Below are 23,029 nucleotides of genomic sequence, written 5' to 3'. Positions count from 1 at the left end.
TGAATTTTTCCAAGTATGGTAAAAGCACTGTGGTTACATCGTTTGAAAAAGAGTTCTTTTCTCTGAGTTCTATATTTCAAAGTATTTTCTGATGCCGTGAAAAGACATCCTGAGTGTTTCTGGAAATAACCTAAGAGGGGGAGCTTATTAAGGGGCGAATCAAGACTAAGCACATGAAGTTTCCCTTTTTGGTTTTGGCAACACGGGCACAGTCCACCCCAACAGCTCATAGGTGGCACTGAGCACTCTGTTAGGAGGCGCCAGATGTCAGGTGGTTGCTCTTGTTTATTTTAGCGGCTACTGACATTCATTGGCACGATGGTTCTTTCCTTGGGGTTTGCAAAATAGTGCTCGTCCCATTCTATCACCCGTCCTTCGTTTATTAGCTGGACCACTCTCTGAAATGCAGTCTGGGCAGGAGAGCCAGGTCAAACGTTTTATCACTCCGCTCACTTTGCCAGTTTTCGGGATAAGGGGTCCGGGTGCGCCCACCCAACCCTGCCCGGGGCAGAGCCGCTCTCTGCTGCCACCTGCTGGGGGCGACCCTCCGCAGACACCCACTGGGGTCGACCCTGCTCACGGAGCCTCTCTTCGGGTCTATGTTTTGAATTACAGCGTGTGCCAAACAAATTGCACTTAATATTGATTTATTCCATTTTAGTTAATAAAAGACACGTATAACTGTTGAGCAGAACTGATCAGAAAAGAAACCCAGTGTTATCAAAATCAATCGATATACTTCGGGCAAAAAAAAAAAAAAATGCTGTTCCCTGAAGGCTTGTGGCTGATGGGATCTGTTTTGTGGTCCACCTTGGGGAGTCCTGAGACTCCCCCGCAACCTACATTGCTGTCCTCCCTCAGCAGGCAGCTGCCCTGGGTTCCCCGCACCCGGTACCACGTGGGATGGTCCGGCCGCGAGGCCCGGAGAAGGGAAGGCTTGGAGGTCCAGCTGGGGGCGGTTCTAGGGACCGGGCTGCACTGGGTGTCTGTCTCTCGCAGGATTCAACGAGTTGACGGCCCACTTTTTCAGGCAGCACGGGTAGGTGTTGGGGCATTTTCCGATCCTGAACTCTTGCCTTTGACATTTCGTCCGGCAACGAGACGTCCCGTAGCCGCATATCCTGTCTGCGTCAAGGTCACTTCTCACTAAAAAGCAGAATAAGTCAGTGTGAGTAATTGTACCCGAGGACCGAGAGGCAAGGCCCCGGCAGCGGTTTTGGGGGGGAATGACTGAAATGAACTGGAGGATGCCGAGGAGTCGTGGCGGGACTGACACGGGATGGCGTTTCCCCCAAGACCACGCCTTCTCCACTTTCCTAGCTGATCGATTTCACCATCTGATTCGCTTCCAGCATGACTTTTTTTTTTTTAATGTTAATTGGTTCACATCACACTTCTTTTTAAAACCCCTGCAAACGTTTGCTATTACTTTTGGCTAAATCCACCCCAGCCCGTCAGCATGGTCTACAAAGCTATGGTGACCTGAGCCTGGGCCTCCTTCCAGGCTCATGCTGTTCCCCAGGGGCCTTCACTGTCCCGCCAGAGCCCCCTGGCTTCCCCGCGGTTCCCACGCACCAGCTCTTGGCTGTCTCAGTGCCCCCACTCGCACGGTTCCCTCTGCCTGAAACACTTTTCTCCTCTTCCTGTGAGACCTCTTTGAACCTTCAGCTCTCAACCTAAATGTCACTGTCGGGGAAATCTGCCCATCCTCTTCATGCCCCAGAATTATTGTCCTTCCAATGCAATTTTTTTTAATTCCTTCATAATATGTATCCCAAATTGTAGTTCCTTTTTTTAAAAAATAATGTGGTCTTCTCGGTTGAATTCCGAGTTCCCTGAGTGGGAGGAGGATGTCTGTGTACCCTGTTCACGATCACACACCCAGAATAGGTGCACAACATGTGCTCAGTGATGACCTGCTGGGCACCTGCCTGGAGACCCCAGACTGGGACAAGTAGGGGAGAGGAGGGTGGGGCAGAGGAGATCGAATCCTGATACTTGGCCCTTGGCCTTGAGCAGAAGCAGGAGAGGTGGGTTTCCTTACTCAGCCTCCACGTGTGCTCCCTAAAGCTGAAACCAGCTCTCACGCCCCAAACTGGTAGCATCTCACAGTGGTGCCAGCACAGCCCTGGAAACCCAGGTGATGGTGGAGGGAAAAGGCGGATGGTGGACTGAAGGACCCTCCCTGTAGAGCACTTTACCTGAGGTGGTGCTACAGACAGGTGCCTCCTGCATTCCGCAGGAACCAGACAAACGCATTCAAGGGCAGACGGAATGACACTGGGCCTTTCTTACATAACCGATCGCCCTCCCGTGCACCGCCCCTCCCGCTCCGTGGGCATTTCAGGGGGCTGCAGATGGTAAGAGCCAGAGTCGCCAAAAGGGGGAGCAGCAAGTCACAGCAGTTCATGCCCCCCTCCCCCCCTCCCCCCCCACATGGCCCTCCTCCTGGGAGCCTTTCTCAGGCTTTGACCACAGCAGCCACCCCGACCCAGCCCTCAGCAGCCCCGTGCGGGCAGTGGCGACCCTCCCGGCATGAGTGGCCCCCTGGCCCTGGGGGGCCCCGAACCAGATTTCTGTCTCAACAGGTTCTTTGTCTTGTGATCACAGGTCAAAGGGAAGCTGGTTTTTGATAGATAAATTACTATCATACTTCGACAGACCTGGAATACGCTGATGGCAGAATTTCAGAGAGGTATGCGTGGGAAATGGCCCAGGAAGAAAGAACGAGGAAAGAAGAGTTAAGTGAAACATGACCCCTTGGGGATAAAGACACAGCCCTCGTGAATTCGTGCAGGGACACAGTCTAGATGGGGACAAGGCGGGCAGGCTGGGCACCCTTCAGAGCCTTGGAAATGCACCGAGTGGCTTGAGCAGGATTAGGGAAGTTCTATGAGTCAAACCACAGGTGTGGTCCCCGCACAGCTGGACTCGAGTGGCTCCGAGGACGTGCCCTGCCCTCCCTGTGCGCAGGGTACGTGGCTCAGCTCTTAGAAGGAGGGATTACCCTCCAGGCCAGAGGGTACACAGGTTAACAATGGGGTCAGGAGACTGCGGGTGTCTCAGTGTGACTCTGGAATTTCCCTGGCAGAGTCCAAAAGCATCTGCTACTTGCGTGATCGATACATTTCTTCCTACTGAGATCACAGCATTCCTCTTAGTCCTAATCCTCTGACTTGGTATGAAAAGGTGTGGTAACATTTAGGAGGGTGAGTGGGGTCCCTTTCTGTGCAGAACGAAGCTTTTCGGGAAGCAGATGGGGGTCACGGACGGGAAGGGGAGAAGACATCTCTTTTCACAAAGTCAACAGTGACTAACTGCCGCTGTCCTGCAATGCGGTAAGGATGGTGAGTGAATCCCACCCCAACCCACCCCCGCCGCCTCGTGACATCTAAGGTCCCTGCATTTTTGAGTTCTGACGCCTCACTGCCAGGAGGTGTACACGAGGACTGCCTTTCACTACATTTTCCTCGTGGTCTCCATCAGGGCAGAGATTAAAGGCTGTGATTGAAGAAGGTGGCGGCACCCGCAGGACGTTTATTCTTAGTCAAGGTTTGCTTCACCTCCTGTCCTCTGCAATTGCATTATTTCTAGCTGAGAGTCTCTTTTTACCTGGAGGACCTTGGTAGAGCAGAAGAGAAGTGGTTAAGAGGACAAGGATCCTCTTGGTGCAGAGTGTTGCCTACAAACTGGCCTTTGCCATCTGCCTCTACAAGGATTCAATCATGTGCTGCTGCAGCTTCAACACCCCCTGCAAGGAGCTCTGGGTGAAGATCAGGAATGAGGTGCTCTGTGTGCTCTGGAAAAAACTGGCAGAACAGGTTCGCAGACAGTTAAGATATTTTTAGGAGACAATTTTATGAGCCCAATTCTTGCATCTCCTCATATCTAGAAAAACACTAAAATCCTTCATGGTGACGTCTGCTCCTCGTGACTAGCAGAAACCTTCTGCAAAAAAATATGTGCTCCATCACATGGACACCCCCTTCACCATGATCACACACCGAGATCACGGACCTTCCCCCCGCCGTCTCTTTGGAGCAGTTTCTCAGAGCTATCTGAGATGCTGTCGCCCCAGGCTATAATCTTCATTCTGCCCCAAAGAAAACTTAACCCGCAGTTCTAATGTTGTGTATTTTTTTTCAGTCGACAAGGGGTTGCTGGAGAAACACAGAAGCAGGTCGGCAGGAACTACCACGGGGCAGGAGAGGAGCAGCTCTCTACGGCCAGGGTGCTGCTGATTGCCAAACCAGCCCGGAGACAGTGCTCAGGGTGGGGGCTGTTACTATATGGAAAGGACCCTTCATGAGGAGTTGTTTGCAACTTTATTTGTTTCCCCATCTGGAACAAGAACTGGATGAGATGATCTCTAAGATATTCCTTGATTCAGATGAAAGGACTTGCAGTTCTGTTTCAGTTCAACTGGCATTAAACTGCCCCAGGTAAATTTCAGCCTGGAGCTTCTTGTTGAAATAATGACTTAGACAAATGTGGTTAGTCACTCCCAGGACCCTCTGAAAGGAATCTACAGAAATAGATAAGCACATGATGTGAAAGAGAAGAATGGCGTGGGAGGTGGGGGAGATCTCAGCACGTTTCTACCACAGAAAACCTGTGGGGTGAGGACAACAGGTGTCTGCAGGGAGCAGGTGTGGAAAGGAATGAGGAGAGGAAGACACTTGTTGCAGGACGTACCTTGAAGGCTAAAGGGGAGAAGGAGCAGGGCCGAGTGGGGCAGGTCTTCGACCATGTTGTGGGCCTGGTGCCCGTGAGCAGGTGACGTGGGATGGGTAGGAAGAGCCTCAGACGGCAGTGAGGCACGGCAGAGGGGAGCCCGGAGCAAGGCTGCCTTGGGAAGATCCCCACACCCACCCACGCGGCCTGCTCTGGGTCTGCTCCGCTAACTCTCTGGCTGGAAGCAGCCCTGGGGGACAGGGTCCTCACAGCAGGCAGGCCCGAGCACCAAGGGGGACGTGTCACCCACGGGCTCCGCGCCTCTCACAGCTTAGGCGCAGTGACCTTGGGTCGTGAGCCTCAGGGCAACGACAGCCTAAATTCAAGGGCTGACACGTTGCTAGAGGCGGAGTGTGGACAAGTGTGAGAGGTGGAAAGTGCTCAACGTCCCAGGTCAAGACCCGCCCCCCCGGCTTCCTGGGTTTTAGCTCCAGGAAGACCACCAAGGGATCATGGGGAGAAACCAAACACGAAACCCTGTGGGCTCTGGCAGGGAGCAAGGAGGAGGAATTATGTGAAATAGGTCCAAAGAATTCTCTATAACAGGAGCCTGCTCTCCAGGAGAGCCAGGTCCCACCCTGGAGAAGGGTGTTTCCCCTCCTCTAGCCCCAGCCCACCTTCCTGTCTCACCCGAGTGGGGCTGGGAGAAGCTAAGAAACCCTGGTGAAGGAGGCACCGCAGAGACACAGGGCAGGCAAGCACTGAGGTTCACTTGTGAGATTATAAACGGCTGCCCTTGCCCCCACTCCAGCCCCACATCAGCAGGGCTCCGGTGCAGACAGCAGATGACAGCTGAAAGAGCTGCAGATGCTAACTAGTTACAAAAGAGTTGTTTCCAGGGAACCCAAAGATGCCAGGGGAGACAAAAACAAGGACATCGGAGAAAACCGAGGCTTCTGACACCTACAGCTGTGGTCCACAGGAAACACGGCCCAACCCCCAGTCAGAGTAACATAAAACCTCACACCAGAGACCCATTCACCTCAGTCCCTATTACCCCATACATACATCATGTCTGGCTTTCAGTAAACCATGACAAAGTATGCTAAAGGCAAGAAAAAACACAGTCTGAAGAACTAGACTCAGATATAGCAGAAAATTTCCCACTATAAGACGGTGAATTTAAAATAACTATGATTAGTTTGCTAAAGAAGATTTGGCAACATGCAACATAGATGGGTAATGTAGGTAGAGAGAGGCAAACTGTCCCATGCTCTTTGGAAGGAAGTCCCGTGCACAGCCCACACTTAAGGAGTGGCAAATTACGCCCACTTCTTTGAGGCCAAGTATCTACATAAATTATTTGGAATTATCCTGCATGGGAGAGCTGTCTCTTCTCCCCCATTTTTTTAAGCTTATTCAATCTTTTGTTTATGTCAGTATGGAGTCATCGTCACGGATCTTTATTTTATGCTTTGGGTTACGATCCAATACTACTTGATTATTTTTGCTCAGATTGCCCCAGGTTGGGTCACTGGGAGCTCTTTGAGTCGGTTCTTGTGCTCCTTGGGCAACCGCTGCTATCTTCTTGTTTGTTCACAGCCCTGCGTGTTCTGGCGCTACGAGCTGCTCTGGGTTTCTGGCGCACGTCTCCTGCTCCAGTCCTAGATTAGCCATCTCTCCAAAGATCCTGGGCTCCTTTTCTTGGAGAGTGATACTAAAAGCAATTATCTAGCTGCCAGAGTATTATTGCTTCTAGGCCATCTCAGCTGACAGAGCAAGGAAATACATGTATAAAAACCCATATATATACATGCATATATATATATATAACACATATACGTGTATATACACACACACACCCCCATGAACATGTTTACATAATCGTCCGTATCTACACGAAGCTAAATATGAGTTCACATTGATGTCTCCAACTCTCATCGTTCCCACACAGATCATCCTAGCTCTTCCTTGTTTACTTGTAAACTTGCACTCCAGCAGTAAGACACCTGGCCCCTACTTTCTCCCATCCACTTAACTGTTCAACGCCCTTGTACCTATATAGCAGGATCTGAACCCTAACCTTGTATTACAAAAGAAACAACGTCATCAACCAGAGTGTGGTCCTTTTGTACAGTTCCTTTGGCCTTTAGATGTAGAGATGGCCCTCCTTTTCAAAGTGACTAGGGTCAGCATCTCCTCCTCCCCCTCCCCACTGCACCCTGCAGCCAAGTGCCTTCACTGAAGTTGTTTTCTCCATTTATGGTACGGTTACACTTGTTTTGTCACATTCTGCATTCTATCTTGAGGCAGCCCTAACGTTCCTATCTTCTTTTATTTGCATAGTGCACCTTAGTTCAATCTTTGTGGTTCTAAGGGTTTTAACCAGTGCCTAGTATCCTACAGAATAGTTTCACTGCCCTAACACATACCCTGTTCTTCCCCTGGGCAACCCCCCGGCAACCTGTGACCTTTTTACTATCGCCATAGTTTTCCCCTTTCCAGAATGCCACATAATTGGAACCATGCAGTATGTAACCTCTTCAGACTGGCTTCTTTCTGGAGCAACAGGTATTTAAGATTCATACACATCTTTTTGAGGCTTGGTAGCTCACTTCTTTTTATCCCTGAATAATATTTCATTATGTGGATGGACCACAACTTATTATCAACTCACTTCCAGATGGATGTCTTGGTTGCTTCCAGTGCTATTGACATTTTGTGCAGGAGTTTGTGTGGATATAAATTTTCAAATCTATTGAGTAAAATCCTACAAACTGATGTTTGAGAAAAATGCAAAAATAATTTAATGGAAAAAAGATGAACTTCTGAACAAATGTGCTGGAGCAATCGAACATCCATAGGTTAAAAAAAAAAAAGAACTTGACCATCTAACAACTTTTAGAAAAATTAACTCAAAATGGCTAATGGATTTAGAAGTAGAGGTGAAACTGTAAAACTTTTTGGAAAGAATACAGGAGAAAATCTTCAGCATGTAAGGTTACACAAAAAGTTCTTAGACTTGATCAAAAAACAAGACCCATAAAAACAAAATATGTTAGACCCCACAAAATTTTAAAAATTCGCTTTGCAAAAGACCTTGTTAAGAGGTTGAAAAGACAAGCTGTGGATTGGGAAAAAGTATTTGAAAACCATATATCCAACAAATAACTAATATCAAGAATATATCAAGGGCTCTCAAAGCTCAATAGTAAAAACAAACAAAAATAATCCAAATTGAAAATAAGCATGTGAGAGAGATTTTACTAAAGGAGATATAAAGATGCAAATAAGTACACAAAAAGATGTTAAATATCATTAACGTTTAGAGAGCTGCAAATTAAAATCACAATGAGCTATCAATACACTCTTACCAGAATGGCAAAAAAAAAAAAAATATAGTGACAACTACTTTTAGCCAAGGCTGGCTAGAATGTGGGTAAGCTAGGTTACACTTACGTTGTTGGTGGGAATGAGGAATGGTGCTGCCATTCTGGAAAAGAGTCTGGCAGTGTCTTAAGCAAACTCCACTTCCAACGACCAAAGGATGCAGCAATTGTACCCCAGAGTACAGTTATCTCAGAGTAATGAAAACTTACATGTGCCCCCAAACCTATAAACATCAATGTTTATAACAACTTCATTTGTAACAGCACCAGATTGGAAACAACCCAGATGTTCTTTGTTGGATGAATGGTTGAACAACTGTGGTTCACCCACACCATGGACCACTACTCAGCAATGAAAATGAAAAGACCCTTGACACATGCAACAGCTTTGAAGACTCTCCAGGGAATTATGCTGAGTAAAAAGCCAATCCCCCCAAAGTTACATACTGCATGATTCTATTGATAAGACATTCCTGAAAGGACAGAATTATAAAAATGAAGAACAGATTAGTAGTACCAGGAGTTAAGGAAGAGGATGAGGAGTGAAACGGCAATAAGTAGGGTCTTTATGGTGATGGAAATGTTCCGTATCAATGTCAGTATCCCAGTTGTGATGCTGAATTATAGCTTTCCAAGATGTTGCTATTGGGAGAAATTGAGTGAATGGTATAGGAGATGTCTGTGTGTTTTTTTTTTACAGCTGTGTGTGACTCTACTATTGTCTCAAAACAGAAAAATGTCATTAAAAGGGTCATTGATTCCAATAGGATTAAGTACATTGACCTTGAGGAATAAAAAGGGAGGTAAGGCAAGATTTCTGACCCAGCAGGGAACCAGGGCTGGATCTTAAACCTGGGGAGCATGACAGGGAATCCTTACCTGAACTAGGAAGCTTGAAAACTTAGAGTCAGAGGTAATTGGGCAGTTAGCCAGTTCCTAGGAAAATAGCAGAAAGTCAATTGGGGACCAGGATGGTGGTCACTGGAGCTACTAGCAATTATAGAGGTATTTACAACCCTCTGCCCACCAGTGAATTTGATTCCAGACTTACAGACAGGGAACAAGTCCATAGGAACTGTCTCCAATTACAGCTAAAGGCGTGGAGTCAAGATGATTAATTTAACCAGGTGTGTGACACAGGATAGTCTTCAGTAAATAGCTTTTCTATCCATACATCATTAATTTAACTACCGATCTTGATATATGTTCATTTCTCTACCCACCCATCATCTATCTGTCATCTAGCTATCTCAACAGCTTGCTTGGGGTTGACTGCCTGAGAGCAAGCTAGAGGTTTGTTCATTATAATAGCTTCTAATCCACTTTTTGAAAGAAATATCAGGTGGCTTAGGGACAAGTCCCTTATCAAAACATTACAGAAAAATAAGCCAAGAGTCAGGGACCATCACGAATGAGCTACTCATGCTCCCTTTCTAAGTGAAGCACTTGACAAATGGATCAAAGACGGTCATTTATTTTTATTAAAGTGTCTTCTTACTGGAGGCCAGAGTAGAAACAAGATGGAACTGGGTCATCCAAGTTGCTCTGGAATCTTAAGAGTTTCTCTTACTTTTCCAACACGCCTGGAGTGTCACACAGCATTTCAGAGACTTCTCGCAGAGACCTACAAGTTCTTCATTTATCTGACAAGACTCCTTGCATCTCCCTTTAAGCTTGTAGCATTTCTCGTCAAAAAATCCACTCCTGGCTACACAAGGGAAAGAGCCACGAGGATTAATTCTCTTTTCAAATATGTCTAGTTACCAGGTGCAGTCGTGTCACTAGTCAGTGAGGACTTCTTTACGAATTGTTACAGAGCCTTATCCTGCCAGCGGATGAGAGGACAGTGGGGGGAGTGTTTTCTATTTGATTTTTCCTGTCGTTTTGTCATACAGGATGAAAGACCAGGAAGGACAGATGTGTCTTCCGGCATGTTGGATTAGGCTGTGTGGGGGCTTTGGGAAACAGAAGGTAATGTTCTTTTACCAAAATCTTTTGGGATATTATCGACCTGTTCCTATAAACACCTCTGGAGTCAGCAGCTTCCCCAATGTACCCTCAAAGTGCTATCCGGTGACAGGAGAGCAAGACCTGAGATTGGGAGGGAAGATGTCCCATGACTGGAGCGAAAAAGAATAAATACATGGAAAAAAAACCATTTACTGCAGTGGACAGAAGTTGAGAGATTGCTTTTAGAGGCTCCGTCTGACTTCCCCTCCACATTCCATCAAATGTGTTCAAGAGCAGGAAGGGGCCCTGTGCTGGTAGTGTTTCTCCCAGACCTTCCTTGTGTCACTGTGTGCAGGATGCCAGCTCTGGCCTTAGTGCTTGATGAGGAGAGATCATTAGAGCAGCCAGCTTCGACTTAAAGACAGGCAGTGCATCTTTTTTTAACATTTTGTTTGTTTGTTTGTTTGTTTGTTGTTTTTGGCTATGCCACACGCCATGCAGGATCTTAGTTCCCTGACCAGGGATCGAACCCGTGCCCCCTGCAGCGCAGACTCCTAACCACTAGACCGCCAGGGAATTCCCCAAGCAGTGCATCTTATCAGAATCAACATTTTAGAGTTGCACAATTTGGGTGTATGTAATGAATGTGTCAGGTGTACACAAATTGCAACTACTGTCAACATATAAAGATGTCTGAGTCACATACCCGCAAAACTGAAGCCAGACAGATGAGTGCCAGCTGGTGCGCTAATCGCACTGAGCATCAGCATGTAAGTTCGTAAGTTTCAACACCCCAATATTTCAGAGCTCAGTGAGCTCTGGCTCCCACCGCAGGACTCTCTACTCTCTCTGCCCTCCTGATAGTAGAAGCCTATGTCAGGCTAGGGGTACTGGACCTCATTCTGACAAAAGTCCTTGCATTCGATCCAATTCACAGTGACGGCCCAGAAAGAGAAAGCCTCTGGAAAGAACAAGAGCGCCCGTGCCTACAGGACTTCTAGTGGACCATCAGAGATCCCCACCCAGAGAATAATGTAACTCTGTATGGGCCTGCGTGTGCACACGGATCACATTAATAGGTCAGTTTCATTTTGTTACACTAGATAACTTTATGTTACATCATCTTGCATTGTGTTGACTAATCGTATACTAAGTATGGGAGATCTGGAAAGGGTGCCTCGGTCAGTCTCCAGAGTGTCCATCAAAGCCAGCGGAAGGCATGGTTCACTCTGGTGCTAGTTCCCCGTGTACCTGGCACAGAATCTACTCACACAGGGTTACTGCAAAACAGACCAGACATGCACAGCTGGTGTGGAACTTCTGAGCATCACACCAAGGATATCACTAGCATGTGGCACGACTTCGGACCCACTGCCGCTTCTGGAAAACCCTTTGTTCAGTTCTATGGAAAGTGGGATGAGTCTAGCCTTGGACTGTGATTTGGGGCAGGATCTGCAGTGAGCCTTCGGAGGTCCTCAGGAGGTGATGACGGAGTTCTCGTGCAGAAAGGACATTTCCTCTCACTGTGGCCAGACAGAACCAGCCTCAAGGCCTGGCTTCCCTCTTGCCTCTCTCTCCACGTGACTTTGAGAAGCTGCTTAGCCCATCTTCAGCTTAACTTCTGCAGCTGTGAAATATATGTAAAATGGCCCTTCCAAGCCAAAAGGGTAGCTGTGAATGTCACTAAATTAGAGGGGGGACAGAGTCTCCCCAAAAGGCACTGGCTTTGGAGAACAAAATGCATCTCCTCATGTGATGGTTTTGCCTCAGTTTCCAGCTCTACAGCCTGTGATGAATGGAGCTTCACTATTTTAAGTAACATGAATACTGTGACTGGCTCGATACACAGCGTTTCCAAGCTCCACCCCTCTCTCTTCCATTTCGTCCTTTCTCTGTCTCTCTTCCTTACCTGTATTAATCTCTGTCACAACTATTTTTTAAAAGATCCATTGATGGCTATCCTTGCTTTTCATTTCTTTTTCAAATTTTTGTTTTTGTTGGTGAGCACAAGACTGGGGAGCAAAGGCGGATCTTGATGTCTTCAAACCTGCGACAGCCCACCCTAGGTGACAGCAGAGAATGCCAAGGCTCTACGGCAGAGGCAAGAGAGGAAAGCTGCCTCCTGTAGCAGAGTCCCTCTGCAGGGCTCCTGGGCCAAGGGCGTCACTGCATCCGAGAGCTGACTGCGCCCAGGTGCCCGTGGAGACAGACTCGCTCTCCAGGCCTCCACCTCTGACAACCTTCCCTGCAAAGGTGCTCATTTTACCTGGGACCAGAAAGAAGAAGACAGCAAAGAGAAAGAGAGATGTCCTCATGACGTGCAGGTCTCAAGAAATCAGCACAGAATCCATGGGAAAAGAGCAGCAAACACCCACATTTATATCTTTCTCCAGCCCGATAACATCTTGATCGGTGAGGCGTGGCGCAAGTGAGGATGTGTCTGTGCGGTCCTCCTAGAGGCCACAGTCACATGGTGGAGAGAAAGACCTGAACTGCCCACTTTAATCCCCCGCTGTGAGAGAGGGAATGGGATACCACTCTTTAAGAAAACGTGAAATTAGGGGCAGAAGCATCTGTCCGCATCAACCCACTACCATGATTGCTGCTAACGTCGAAATACCTTAGACGCATTTGTTAAAACAATCATAAGCCCCCGCAAAGCAACAAATGACTGCTATGTTATGGAACAGGTGGTTCTCATACGTGATCTAGATAAGCTCACCAATTTACTTCCTCACGCCCTACTGCTATCAGAACTAGTTGAACATACAAATACATTTGAGAAAACAGACACATTTCTCAACAGAAGAATTCCAGATGGTATTTGTGGACACTCCCCCTCCAGGGGGCGGAGCTTAACCATCTCAATTTAAATGAAAGAGATTTGCTTCCAAATAATAGGCTAGTAGAACAGGGAGCCTGGCACACCTTTCCAAGCAGTCAAGGTTAACCTCAGGAAGGGTCAGTCATGTTCGCATCCTGTACCCCTGACATGAGGAATGTGAGGAAAAAGACACTTCACTCTGTGCTCTTCTTCTCCCAAACCCCAAACCCCAGTCCAGTCATGAGAAAACATCGGACAAACTGGAATCCTATAGTTTAGTTAAGAGGCATGTACTACTGTGATTTTCTCGGTTTTGACAAATGCACCACAGTTATTAACACTGAAAACTATTAACATGGATGTTGATGTTGGGGGCTCTGGGGGAGGGTAGACGGGCACTCTCTGTACCACCTTTGCAACTTTTCAGTAAATCTAAAATTATTCCAAACTAGAAATTTTATTTAAAAAAAAAAACAATTGGGGAATATCCTAACTTTAGCCTCAGTCACCATGGTATTTTTGTCAGGCATTTCTTATGCATATTGATTATATATCATGAATAACCCTGTTAGGAATGATAGACTGGAAACAGGCATTTTCCCTATTCCCTTCCAACCTCACCTAAACAGAGGTTGGCTGCAACCTCTGCTGGGTTGCCCCCTCCCGCCATGCGCTGCTGGGCAGGTGTACTTTGTCCCAGAGAGGGTCAAGCCGGGCATCTCTTCTTCCCGCAGGCCTGCCATCCCCACCATGGCAACTGGGCAACTCCCAAGATATTGTGGTCAGTACTGAAGTGCGGGTGGGGCAGGGGCTCGCGCCTGCCAAGCGGCGCACCTTGACCACAGCACCAATAGCCCCGGGGCTGGATGACTGACGTCCTGCCCTGAGATGCTCAGGGCTCAGGAACTCGACCTCAACCCTCTCTGGACACCAGTCCGAGCTAAGAGAGCATGGTGGCAGCAGGTGCTGGAAGGAGCAGAAAGCAGGAGGCCAGGTGGGGCCTAGGGTTCACGGGACAGGGCCAGGAACCAGAAACCCTCTCAGGAAGGGTCAGACTTCCTTTACAAAATACACATTCAAAGATAAAAGGATTGGGACTTCCCTGGTGGCGCAGTGGTTAAGAATCCGCCAGCCAATGCCGGGGACACGGGTTCAGTCCCTGGTCTGGGAAGATCCCACATGCCACGGAGCAACTAAGCCCGTGTGCCACAACTACTGAGCCCATGTGCCACAACTACTGAAGCCCGCACACCTAGAGCCCGTGCTCCGCAACAAGATAAGCCACCGCAATGAGAAGCCCGCGCACCACAATGAAGAGTAGCCCCCACTCATGGCAACTAGGGAAAGCCCGTGTGCAGCAACGAAAACCCAGCACAGCCAATAAATAAATAATAAATATTAAAAAGAAGAAGAAAGATAAAAGGACTGAGAATTTCAATGCAGTGACTGCAGAGCTTTAAACCCCAAAGTGGCAGGAAAGACTGTGTGACCACGAAGCTGGCCGGCTACAGGTGATTAAAAATGCCTGAAGTTGAAAGGATGAGGCTCAGCTCTATCCCCAGCGTGTACACATCAGCTGGTGTTCCTGAAGCTTAGCTGTTGAAAACATATACACATATCAGCCATGTTGTGTTTACGGGCCAAGAAAGCTTCATTATGAACTAGCAGACTTGAACAAGAGTTTACAGAAAAGTTAGAGAGAGAGAAATGTGAATTAGTCCTAGTAACAAAACCCAGACACTCTGCTAAGCACTTTCCATAAATTATTCAGTTAATGCTCTCAAATGCCCTGGGCGGTAGGGACCATTTTTACGTCCCCTTTTTCAGAATGAGGAAACTGAAGTTCAAAAAAAGTAAGCAAACTGATCGAGCTCATATACTAGCTAAATCAATCTGTCTGACTCTAGAGTCTACGTTTTTAAATTATCCTAATTTTCATTTCAAAATGGAAGAACAGAGCCTTGCACAAGTATAGGCAACAGGATGGGACTTTTTGGGGGGTGCAGGGATATGGGTATAACTTTTAATACCCATGTTCTTTTTTTAAAAAAATTTATTTATCTACTAGTTCCCTAGGTTATTTCATCCATTTTCATGACTTTGTTTTTAATTTTTCTTTTGGCCAAGCCACACAGCTTGTGGGGTCTTAGTTCCCCAACAGGGATTGAACATGGGCCCCCAGCAGTGGAAGTGCCAAGGCCTAACCACTGGACCGCCAGGGAATCCCAACACCCATGTTCTTAATGAATTAAAAGGATGTGGTATGCACTCCAGTGTTCACTGCAGCACTATTCACAACAGCCAGGACATGGAAGCAACTTAAGTGTCCATCAACAGATGGATGGATAAAGAAGATGTGGTACATATATACAATGGAATATTACTCAGCTGTGGAAAGGAATGAAATTGGGACATTTGTAGAGTCATGGATGGACCTAGAGACTGTCATACAGAGTGAAGTGAGTCAGAAAGAGAAAAACAAATATCATATATTAACACATATATGCGGACTATAGAAAAATGGTACAAACCAGTTTGTAAAGCAGAAACAGAAACACAGATGTAGAGAACAAATATATGGACACCAAGGGAGGAGAGCAGGGTTGGGGGGGGATTGGGGGTGATGAATTGGGAGGTTGGGATTGCCATATATACTTTACTAATAAGAAAAAATATCAAATGGTACACTTTAAATATATGCAGTTTATTGTATGTCAATTATATCTCAATAAAAGTTCTTAAAGAAAAACAAGGGTGTGGTAATTATGACTTCGGTCTTCTAGGTGATGTTGTCACAGGCTCAGGGATTCAGAGATAATTTGGAAAAATGACTGCTACCCCTCCCTTTCTCCTTGGGAAATTTGGGGACAGTACGTGTGAAAGCCAGAAAAGCGACACTCTGCATTTACTGAGCTCTCACAGGGCACCAGGCCTCCCTCAAAGCTTTCCACGTTTTGTTATCATCACAGCAGCTCCTCAGAGCAACCCTAAGAGGCTGGCGGAGCGGCCGTGCCTGCTCTCCATAACCGTGAGTTGGTCCTCGCTACACAGATGAGGAGCCTGAGCTGGGAGAGGTGAAGCATCGTTTGCGCCTACTCCCTGGGCTAGGGCAGAGCTGCCCTGGTCTTCCAGCGCCTGGCCCGGTGTCCTTCCCTCCACCCCAGTCAGAACCCCCCCAACACATGGCTCTACGGAGGCCAAGGGTCGCGATGCATCACAGGAGCCCTTGATCCGGGGAAATGGAGCATAGACTGTGCTTTCTTTACAGATTCACTTCACTGACCAGGGGCTTAACCCACTACTTTCAAATAGAAGGGAGCCTCCCGTCCTCTCAAAGGAACCCCACACCTCTGTTCTGAATAGTCTTCCCTCAGAGATGGTGCTGAGCAGGATGATGTTTTATTTTGTTGTTGCCTTTTTCTTCATTTTGGCTCAGTTTCCAACAGGTAAATGAGAGCAGATGGGATTTTGATGGGGCAGATGGTAAAGCTTGATGATTCTTCTCCGTACCCCCTAAATGGAGAGTAACAGTCAGCTCCTCTCTGCGCTTCTCAGGGGAATTCTGAAACCTGCAGGAGCATTTTCTAAGAGCAAACTACGATTCCTTTAAAAAAAAATTATTCTTAGATACCAGGAGTTCTAGCCTTCAAAAATAAAGATTCAGCCTCTGTGAGGTAGGAAAATTTTACACAGTGCTATTTCCTGCATTGATTTTCACATTCAAAATGCGCTTTGTTTTGAATTTAGGGTGCCAGGCAGGACTCGAGTATTCCCAGCCATTTCCAGCAGGTAAGTTAAATCCCTTTGTACGTTAGGAACTCTGGCCCTGTCAGGCATCTCTGAGTTCTGGAAACAAGGAAGTCATGGAGACAGTGGTGAAAATAGCAGTGCCTGAAATCCCAGCCTGTTAACTCCATCTTCTCTTCCTCTTGTTCCCAGTGTCATATCCGCATTTTCCTTTTAACAGAGAAATCTCTTTGTTACTGGATTGTAATTTTGGTCATGGAGCTTTGGACCTCGTGGCTGTTCTCATCAGCTCATGGCATTAACTAAACCAGGGTCACAGGACCAAAGTCATACCAGCCAATTAACACTGCCCTGAGAACAAGCTCACCCATCTCTTACAGCCTCTGCTCCTAAATCCAGTAAGGTGTGTCCCAAATGCACACCACTGGTCTAAGAAGGATCAAATAAAGGAGTCAGGGAGGTTCAGTGAAGGATCATCACCACTGCAGAAGAGCTGTTCATATTGAATAGCCCACTGATCTTTGTGTGTGTGTGTGTGTGTGTGTGTGTGTGGACTCAACTTATACAGGAAAAAAAGCATATTATAAACAGAACTGAAAGAAATATTCCTGGGCAATCTAAACAAAATGAAAAGTGTTCAGACAGAATTTCAGGGTGAGAAAGAATAAGGCTGCCACTGGTGCCAGGCAGTCTATTAATAACTTTATGTGGATTGTGTCATTTGATCCTCAAAGCATCGCTTTGAGGAGGGTACTATTATAACCATCACTTTACAGAAGATAAAGCAGAGCTATAGATTAGATGTTAAATAATTTTGCCCAGGGGATACAAATAATAAGTAGTAAGCTAGGCTTCCAAGTCAGGACAAGTTTTAATTCCGTTACTCTCAGCCAGGTAGAATAATGCCCACAATACTCGTAAGCAGAGGCAGCAAAGAAAATCTCCAACAAACTGTGCCACACAAGCACTGAACAACCAGACCACACGCTGCCTGGAGAAGAGCAGACGCTGTCTTAAACCATCCCTTCGCCAGTGCCAGTGGGTTGCAACTGCATATGAACCCTGCGTATAAACACAACCAGAGAGGGTGACTAGGGTGATGGGTGGGAGAATAGGTGTTCTAGGTCTGCAGCTACTGCACGTTTAGAGAGAATCCCTGGCATCCCAAGGAGTAGGTCAGATGAGAAATACAACAGAATTCCATATCCTGGGTGATACCATGGCTGGAAATGCTGCTTCTTCCCTGCCGCAGTCATGACACACTCAGGAAGCAGGACAGACGGAGGCACCAAAGCACAGCTATTAGTAAACCCGTGTGCAGAGAGATGGAGCTTACATGAGCTGGGAAAGCCAGGCAGGCGCTAACGCAGAAGATCCTAGGTTAGGAGAGCGGCTGGAATTGAGGAGAAAATCATGACATTAGAAGCTAGACGTGAACAAGCAGCTGAGAAGCTTGAGAGTCAGCTCATGAGCTGAGGTGCCTTGGAGTCACAGAATTGTACTGTAGGGTCAGACCAAGGTGGTGGAGAAGAAAGATGCTGGTTTGTTACTTATAAATGTTACCAGGAAGCCTCTGACGTCATCTGCTGCTAGCAGGAGCGCGTCTTCAGGAGAGCTCTAACGGACACCTTCCCTCACCCCAGTCAAAGGGAGGGAGAATAAGTCACCAGGGGTGGAGTCGATCAGAATTCTTATCCGAAGGTTGTGACGAGTGTACAGCAGCAAGGAGAAGAGGATGGGGAGATGAACCTGGGATTACTAGAGCAAAGGCTGAGGGAACATATTTGATGCTAACAGTGGACTTCCTAGGAGCAAACAGAGAGCCAAGGCAGTCCCCAGGACCGTGGCAATCTCCAACACGACGCAAGCAACGCTCAGCGTGCACACACATGAGCTGCGAGTGAGCGTTCAGAGTTACGTGGGGGCCTCAGGAGACCCAGCAGCCAGGCAGTGGGACGCAGCCCCCAGGATGGACTGACTCAGCCGGGTGAGTAACAGAGCAACACACTCGGTGTGCAGAGAGAGGAGCAGGTGGTGAGGCAGAAGAGGAGAAGAGGATGGTGACAGAGATGACCACCGAGGATGGAGACATGAGCGGTCCAGGAGCTCCGTGACCGACTGCAGGAGCGGCACCAACCTGAAGGCTCAATGTTGTTCTGAGGTTGTTGGGAAGATGGTGGTAAACAGGAAAGAAAGTAAGAGGTTACAATGTCACTGCTGCCGCTGGAGAATCAGACCCCAAACAAAGGCTTCTCCGCTGGCAGAGGCACTACCTACATGATCCATGAACGTTATCCTGAAAAATTCCTGTGGTCGTGTCCAAAAGTCTCTGCTTAAAGGAACAATCAAAACAGCTAACTGAATAAGTAGTGTTTGGCAAAATATCCTCACGTAAATTATTCCATCTGACCACCAAAAAAATAAAATTGTGGCAAGTATTTCTAGAATATCCTTTTGACAAATGATAAAGCTGAGATTAAGCAGTTTACCGAGGACATGTGGCCATTACCTGGCCCAAACAAGAATTGCAGCTAGTACTGAAACTCTACCCTCAAAGATTTTTCAAAACTACCCCTCCCATTTTCACCTTGTAACCTTCACAGCAGCATCAGGTATGTATCTTTATAGTTCTGTAATATACATGGCACTCTGTCCAGCTGAGGTTACTTTTGACCCATGCAAGTTGCTAAATACATGGAACCAGGGACTGCACCTTCCTCTTCCTTAAACATTAACTCTCCCCAGATCTATTCTGAAAAAAGTAGAACTCTTTGGAAAAGTCCAGGCTGTTTCTTGAAACCACTCTTTATAATCATCAATAAAAACCCTCCCTTCCCTTGTGGCTTTGGGCCCTTTCCCCCTTTCTGAGGGTCCGTGGGAAAGTCACGTCAGCAGCTCTTTCTTGGCGCAGGTGATTTTGCTCCTTGCGAGCCATGCAGGCTCGGTCGGGGCAAGTGCAGGAAGATGTGCGCCGAGGACGAGAAGATTGTAGGAACTTGCAAGGTGAATTTTGTCTGTTGCCGACGGAGGGTCCAGTAAGCCACCCCGGCACTCTTCTCGCTTCAGAAACAGGACTGGATGTTCAAGGAACGTCAAGAGAAGCTGCGCAGCTCAACCAGGTCACACAGTGAGTGAGGACAGAGTCCTGCTCATCTCCTCCTCCCTTTGTTCTGTTACTTTGCGTATGTTTTAAGATAATCTTTAAAAAGTTTACCAGTGGGGGGAGGGGAGGGGGGAGGGGGGAGGGGGGAGGGAGGGGTGGGGGACTAAGACGTGCAAACTGCCATGTACAAAATGAATAAGCTACGAGGATGTATTGTACGGCACAGGGATAGAGCCACTATTTTATAACACCTTTAAATGCAGTATAATCTATAAAATATTGAATCACTATGTTGTGCACCTGAAACTACTATAATATTGTAAATCAACTATACTTTTTTATGGTGGTTTTTTTTTTTAACTTTTTTTTTTTTGATGTGGACCATTTTTAAAGTCTTTATTGAATTTGTTACAATATTGCTTCTGTTTTATGTTTTGGTTCTTTGGCCCTGAGGCAAAACCACTGTCTGTATTCATTACATTGTGCATTAGATCAATACGGCTTATTTACCACCTGTTGCAAGTCTGTACCCTGAAACAGCATCAGTTTCATCCTCCTACCTCCCATCCCCTGGTAATCACCATTTTACTCTGTTTTTTACAAGTTTGACTGTTTTAGATGCCACACATAATAGATGTCATATAGCACTTGTCTCTTCCTGCCCATCTCACTTAGCACAATGTGCTCAAGGTCTATCCATGTTGTCATAAATGGCATCAAAATGGCCAACAGGTACCTGAAAAGATGCTCAACATCACTACTCGTCAGGGAGATGCAACTCAAAACCACACCTCACACCACTCAGAACAGCTATCATCAAGAAGACAAGAGACAACGGTGTCAGAGAGGATACGGTGTGTATATATATTTCTAAAACATCTCACATCTACTCAGTGAAGGTCCAGGGCACCAACTGTTTTCCTCTTCCTGCCAGTGGATGAAAATGTTAGAGATTAAGTTTACAATGTTCAGCCTGGAATATGCATAAACGGTTGACTCTCTAACTTTGCCTTCTGAAATAAAATTTGCAGCTTCACAAAATAAAGGTGAAAATTATCAGTCTTATGGGTAGTGATACGAGGTTGACTACTCAGTTGTAACATGTGAGACTGAACACGAAGTCCTCCACGGCCGCATTTGTCTTCCTGCACTCAGACCCCTCCCTGGCCTCCCCCTGCTCTGCTGTGTACGAGGGTGAGTCAAAAATTATCCGCACTCCAGCTGTGCAGCCAACAGAAGTTTTAATATAACTGGAGTGCGGATAATTTTTGACTTGCCCTCATATAATTGGCATTTTCTCTGCAAACTACATTTTCTAAGCTTCCTGGCTTCTCTGGCTGGTGTCCGTCAACTGCAAGTGCCTGGCAGAAGAATGGCAGCTGAGAGAACAGGAGAACTGGGGGGGTCTCTCCCTCACTCCCTCTCCGCTCCAGCTTCTGTGTCCTCACTTCTCACTTGGCAGTCCCACTGCAGGCGCAGCTCCTGCCAGCTCTCCTCGCTCCTGGGCTCACAGCCGAGTCTCCTGCTTTTCCTCCCACCTCGCAGCAGTGGGGGATTCCAGCTGTGGCTAATGTTAGGGTGGCCGCATGGCTCCCATTTTGCATGTTGGGGTTTTCCGACACTTAATTGCCAGCTGCCCATGTTAAATTCTCTTTACTGAACCTTCTGGTGTGGGAATCATTTTCACTCCTGGAGCCTGACTGATTTGACTTTTAGGTTGGCTTGGTTATCAGATTTATTTACATTTGATCAACTGTTCTCCAAAAGAGATCTGAGACATAACCCTTGCGAACCCCACAGCATTTCCTTCATTTTCACAGGAATTAATTCAGGCAAGTGGCAAGTGGAGGATCTGGTCTTAAAAACCTGGTTGAGACATCAGCTGCTAGAGGATGCTCCTCCTCCCCAGATCTCCACAGCAAGCATGCAGTTGATGGTTCACAGAGCATCACGAAACCAGGGTGCCCCCTGCTCATTCCACATCCCATGTTGCTTGACTCCAAAAACTAAAAGTGTTCTGGACCCTAATAGATGTCTTTTTTATAGAAGTATTCACGTACATGTCTCCAAGTCATACATGGTGGTGGACCAGTGGTTGCACCCTGATAGTATTAGCTTAAATCGCATCCCGAGTCAGATGGCTTATGGTCTCAGAGGGCACCTCCCAAAAATGTTCAGCTATTCACGAATTTCCCTTCTTTCTCTTGCTCTCTTCTCTCTTCTGTACTTTGCTCTTTTTAGAACTTTTCCATCCAATCACCACTTTTTTTTTTTCTGAGACACCCAGTCTTTCCTATAAAATAATAAAGTCTCAACTCACACTAATTTCTTGTTATGTGAAAAGTCAGCCCTTTCAGATGTCAAGTGGATGCCCAGGACGTCCTTAGATACATTTCTGTTGATTCCACAATAAATTATGGAGATCTCTGATATCAGTTTCTGGTGGATCTTCTGAAGGGGAAGGTCTTCTGAATGATGGATGAGTCAGAGGGAAATAGCAAGGAAGAGAGACGCTGGGGTTGGTTTCTCCTAAAGTATCGTCTCTCAAGTTAGTCTAGGTGATGCTCCTGTTTGGCAAGACTTTAACTCCATTAATTCTGACATTATAGCTATCGGAGGTCTTACGCTAGGTGGCTATCACCCCTTCTTGGTTCTGGGTTCCACTTCAAAGCCCTCTCGCAGTAACTGAAAGGGAATGACAGTGCCTATGGAGCAAGACGGATCAGTCGGGGCTGAATTCCCAAAAGGCAGAGGACAAAACACTAAGTATCATCAACTCCCACATTCCCAACTGAGGTACTAAGCCACAAAGTTTTTATCCACTATTGAAATTAAGCTAGTATTAATCCAAACAAGATTGTTTTAAATTAATTGTAAATCCCCAAGTAACTGATAAATTATTTCAAAAATATATAGCAAAATCAATAGGAATTAAAATAAAAGGCAATAAAATACAAAGGAATTAAGATGTACACAAAGCAATACATATTTGTAAACACAAAGTAAAGCAGTAATGGAAGAACAGAGGAACAAAAAAGGCATAACATTTTAAAAACAAATAGAAAAATGGCAGATGTAAATCCTACCTCATCAATTATAACATTAAATGCAAACGAATTAAACACTCGAAGCAGAGACTAGCAGAATGAATTTTTTTTTTTTAAAAAAGATCCAACTATATGCTGTTTATAAGAGACACACTTTAGATTTAAGGAAACAGAAAGGCTAAAAGTAAAAGGATGGAAAAAAATACACCATACAAACAGTAACCAAAAGAGAGCTGTAGAGGTTATATTAACAGCAGAGAAACAGAGTTTAGGACAAAACTGCTACTAGAGACAA

At 46.4% G+C, this 23,029-nt stretch overlaps 3 protein-coding genes across 3 annotated transcripts; 1 reads left to right on the top strand and 2 right to left on the bottom strand.

Annotated features, from left to right (window-relative positions):
• Positions 1–643: 643 nt before the first annotated feature.
• On the bottom strand, positions 644–4,092 carry LOC130830505 (beta-defensin 104A-like). Its single transcript, XM_057697759.1, has 3 exons — positions 4,018–4,092; positions 3,613–3,664; positions 644–1,146 (listed from the first exon to the last, which is right to left on the bottom strand). Exons 1-3 carry the CDS (start codon positions 4,090–4,092, stop codon positions 962–964), a joined length of 312 nt encoding a protein of 103 aa, XP_057553742.1. The 3' UTR covers positions 644–961.
• Positions 4,093–4,142: 50 nt separating this feature from the next.
• Positions 4,143–12,328, bottom strand: LOC130830504 (beta-defensin 106A-like). The gene is made up of 4 exons (XM_057697758.1): positions 12,280–12,328; positions 9,634–9,771; positions 4,696–4,703; positions 4,143–4,160 (listed from the first exon to the last, which is right to left on the bottom strand). The coding sequence occupies exons 1-4, from the start codon at positions 12,326–12,328 to the stop codon at positions 4,143–4,145; spliced, it is 213 nt and encodes a 70-aa protein (XP_057553741.1).
• A 3,885-nt stretch (positions 12,329–16,213) lies between these two features.
• Positions 16,214–19,623, top strand: LOC130830503 (beta-defensin 105-like). The gene is made up of 3 exons (XM_057697757.1): positions 16,214–16,283; positions 16,585–16,626; positions 19,496–19,623. Exons 1-3 carry the CDS (start codon positions 16,214–16,216, stop codon positions 19,621–19,623), a joined length of 240 nt encoding a protein of 79 aa, XP_057553740.1.
• The last annotated feature ends 3,406 nt before the right edge of the window (positions 19,624–23,029 follow it).

Source organism: Hippopotamus amphibius, chromosome 10, assembly GCF_030028045.1.
Source record: "Hippopotamus amphibius kiboko isolate mHipAmp2 chromosome 10, mHipAmp2.hap2, whole genome shotgun sequence".
NCBI lineage: Eukaryota > Metazoa > Chordata > Mammalia > Artiodactyla > Hippopotamidae > Hippopotamus > Hippopotamus amphibius.
This window is presented reverse-complemented; position numbering and strand designations above follow the sequence as displayed.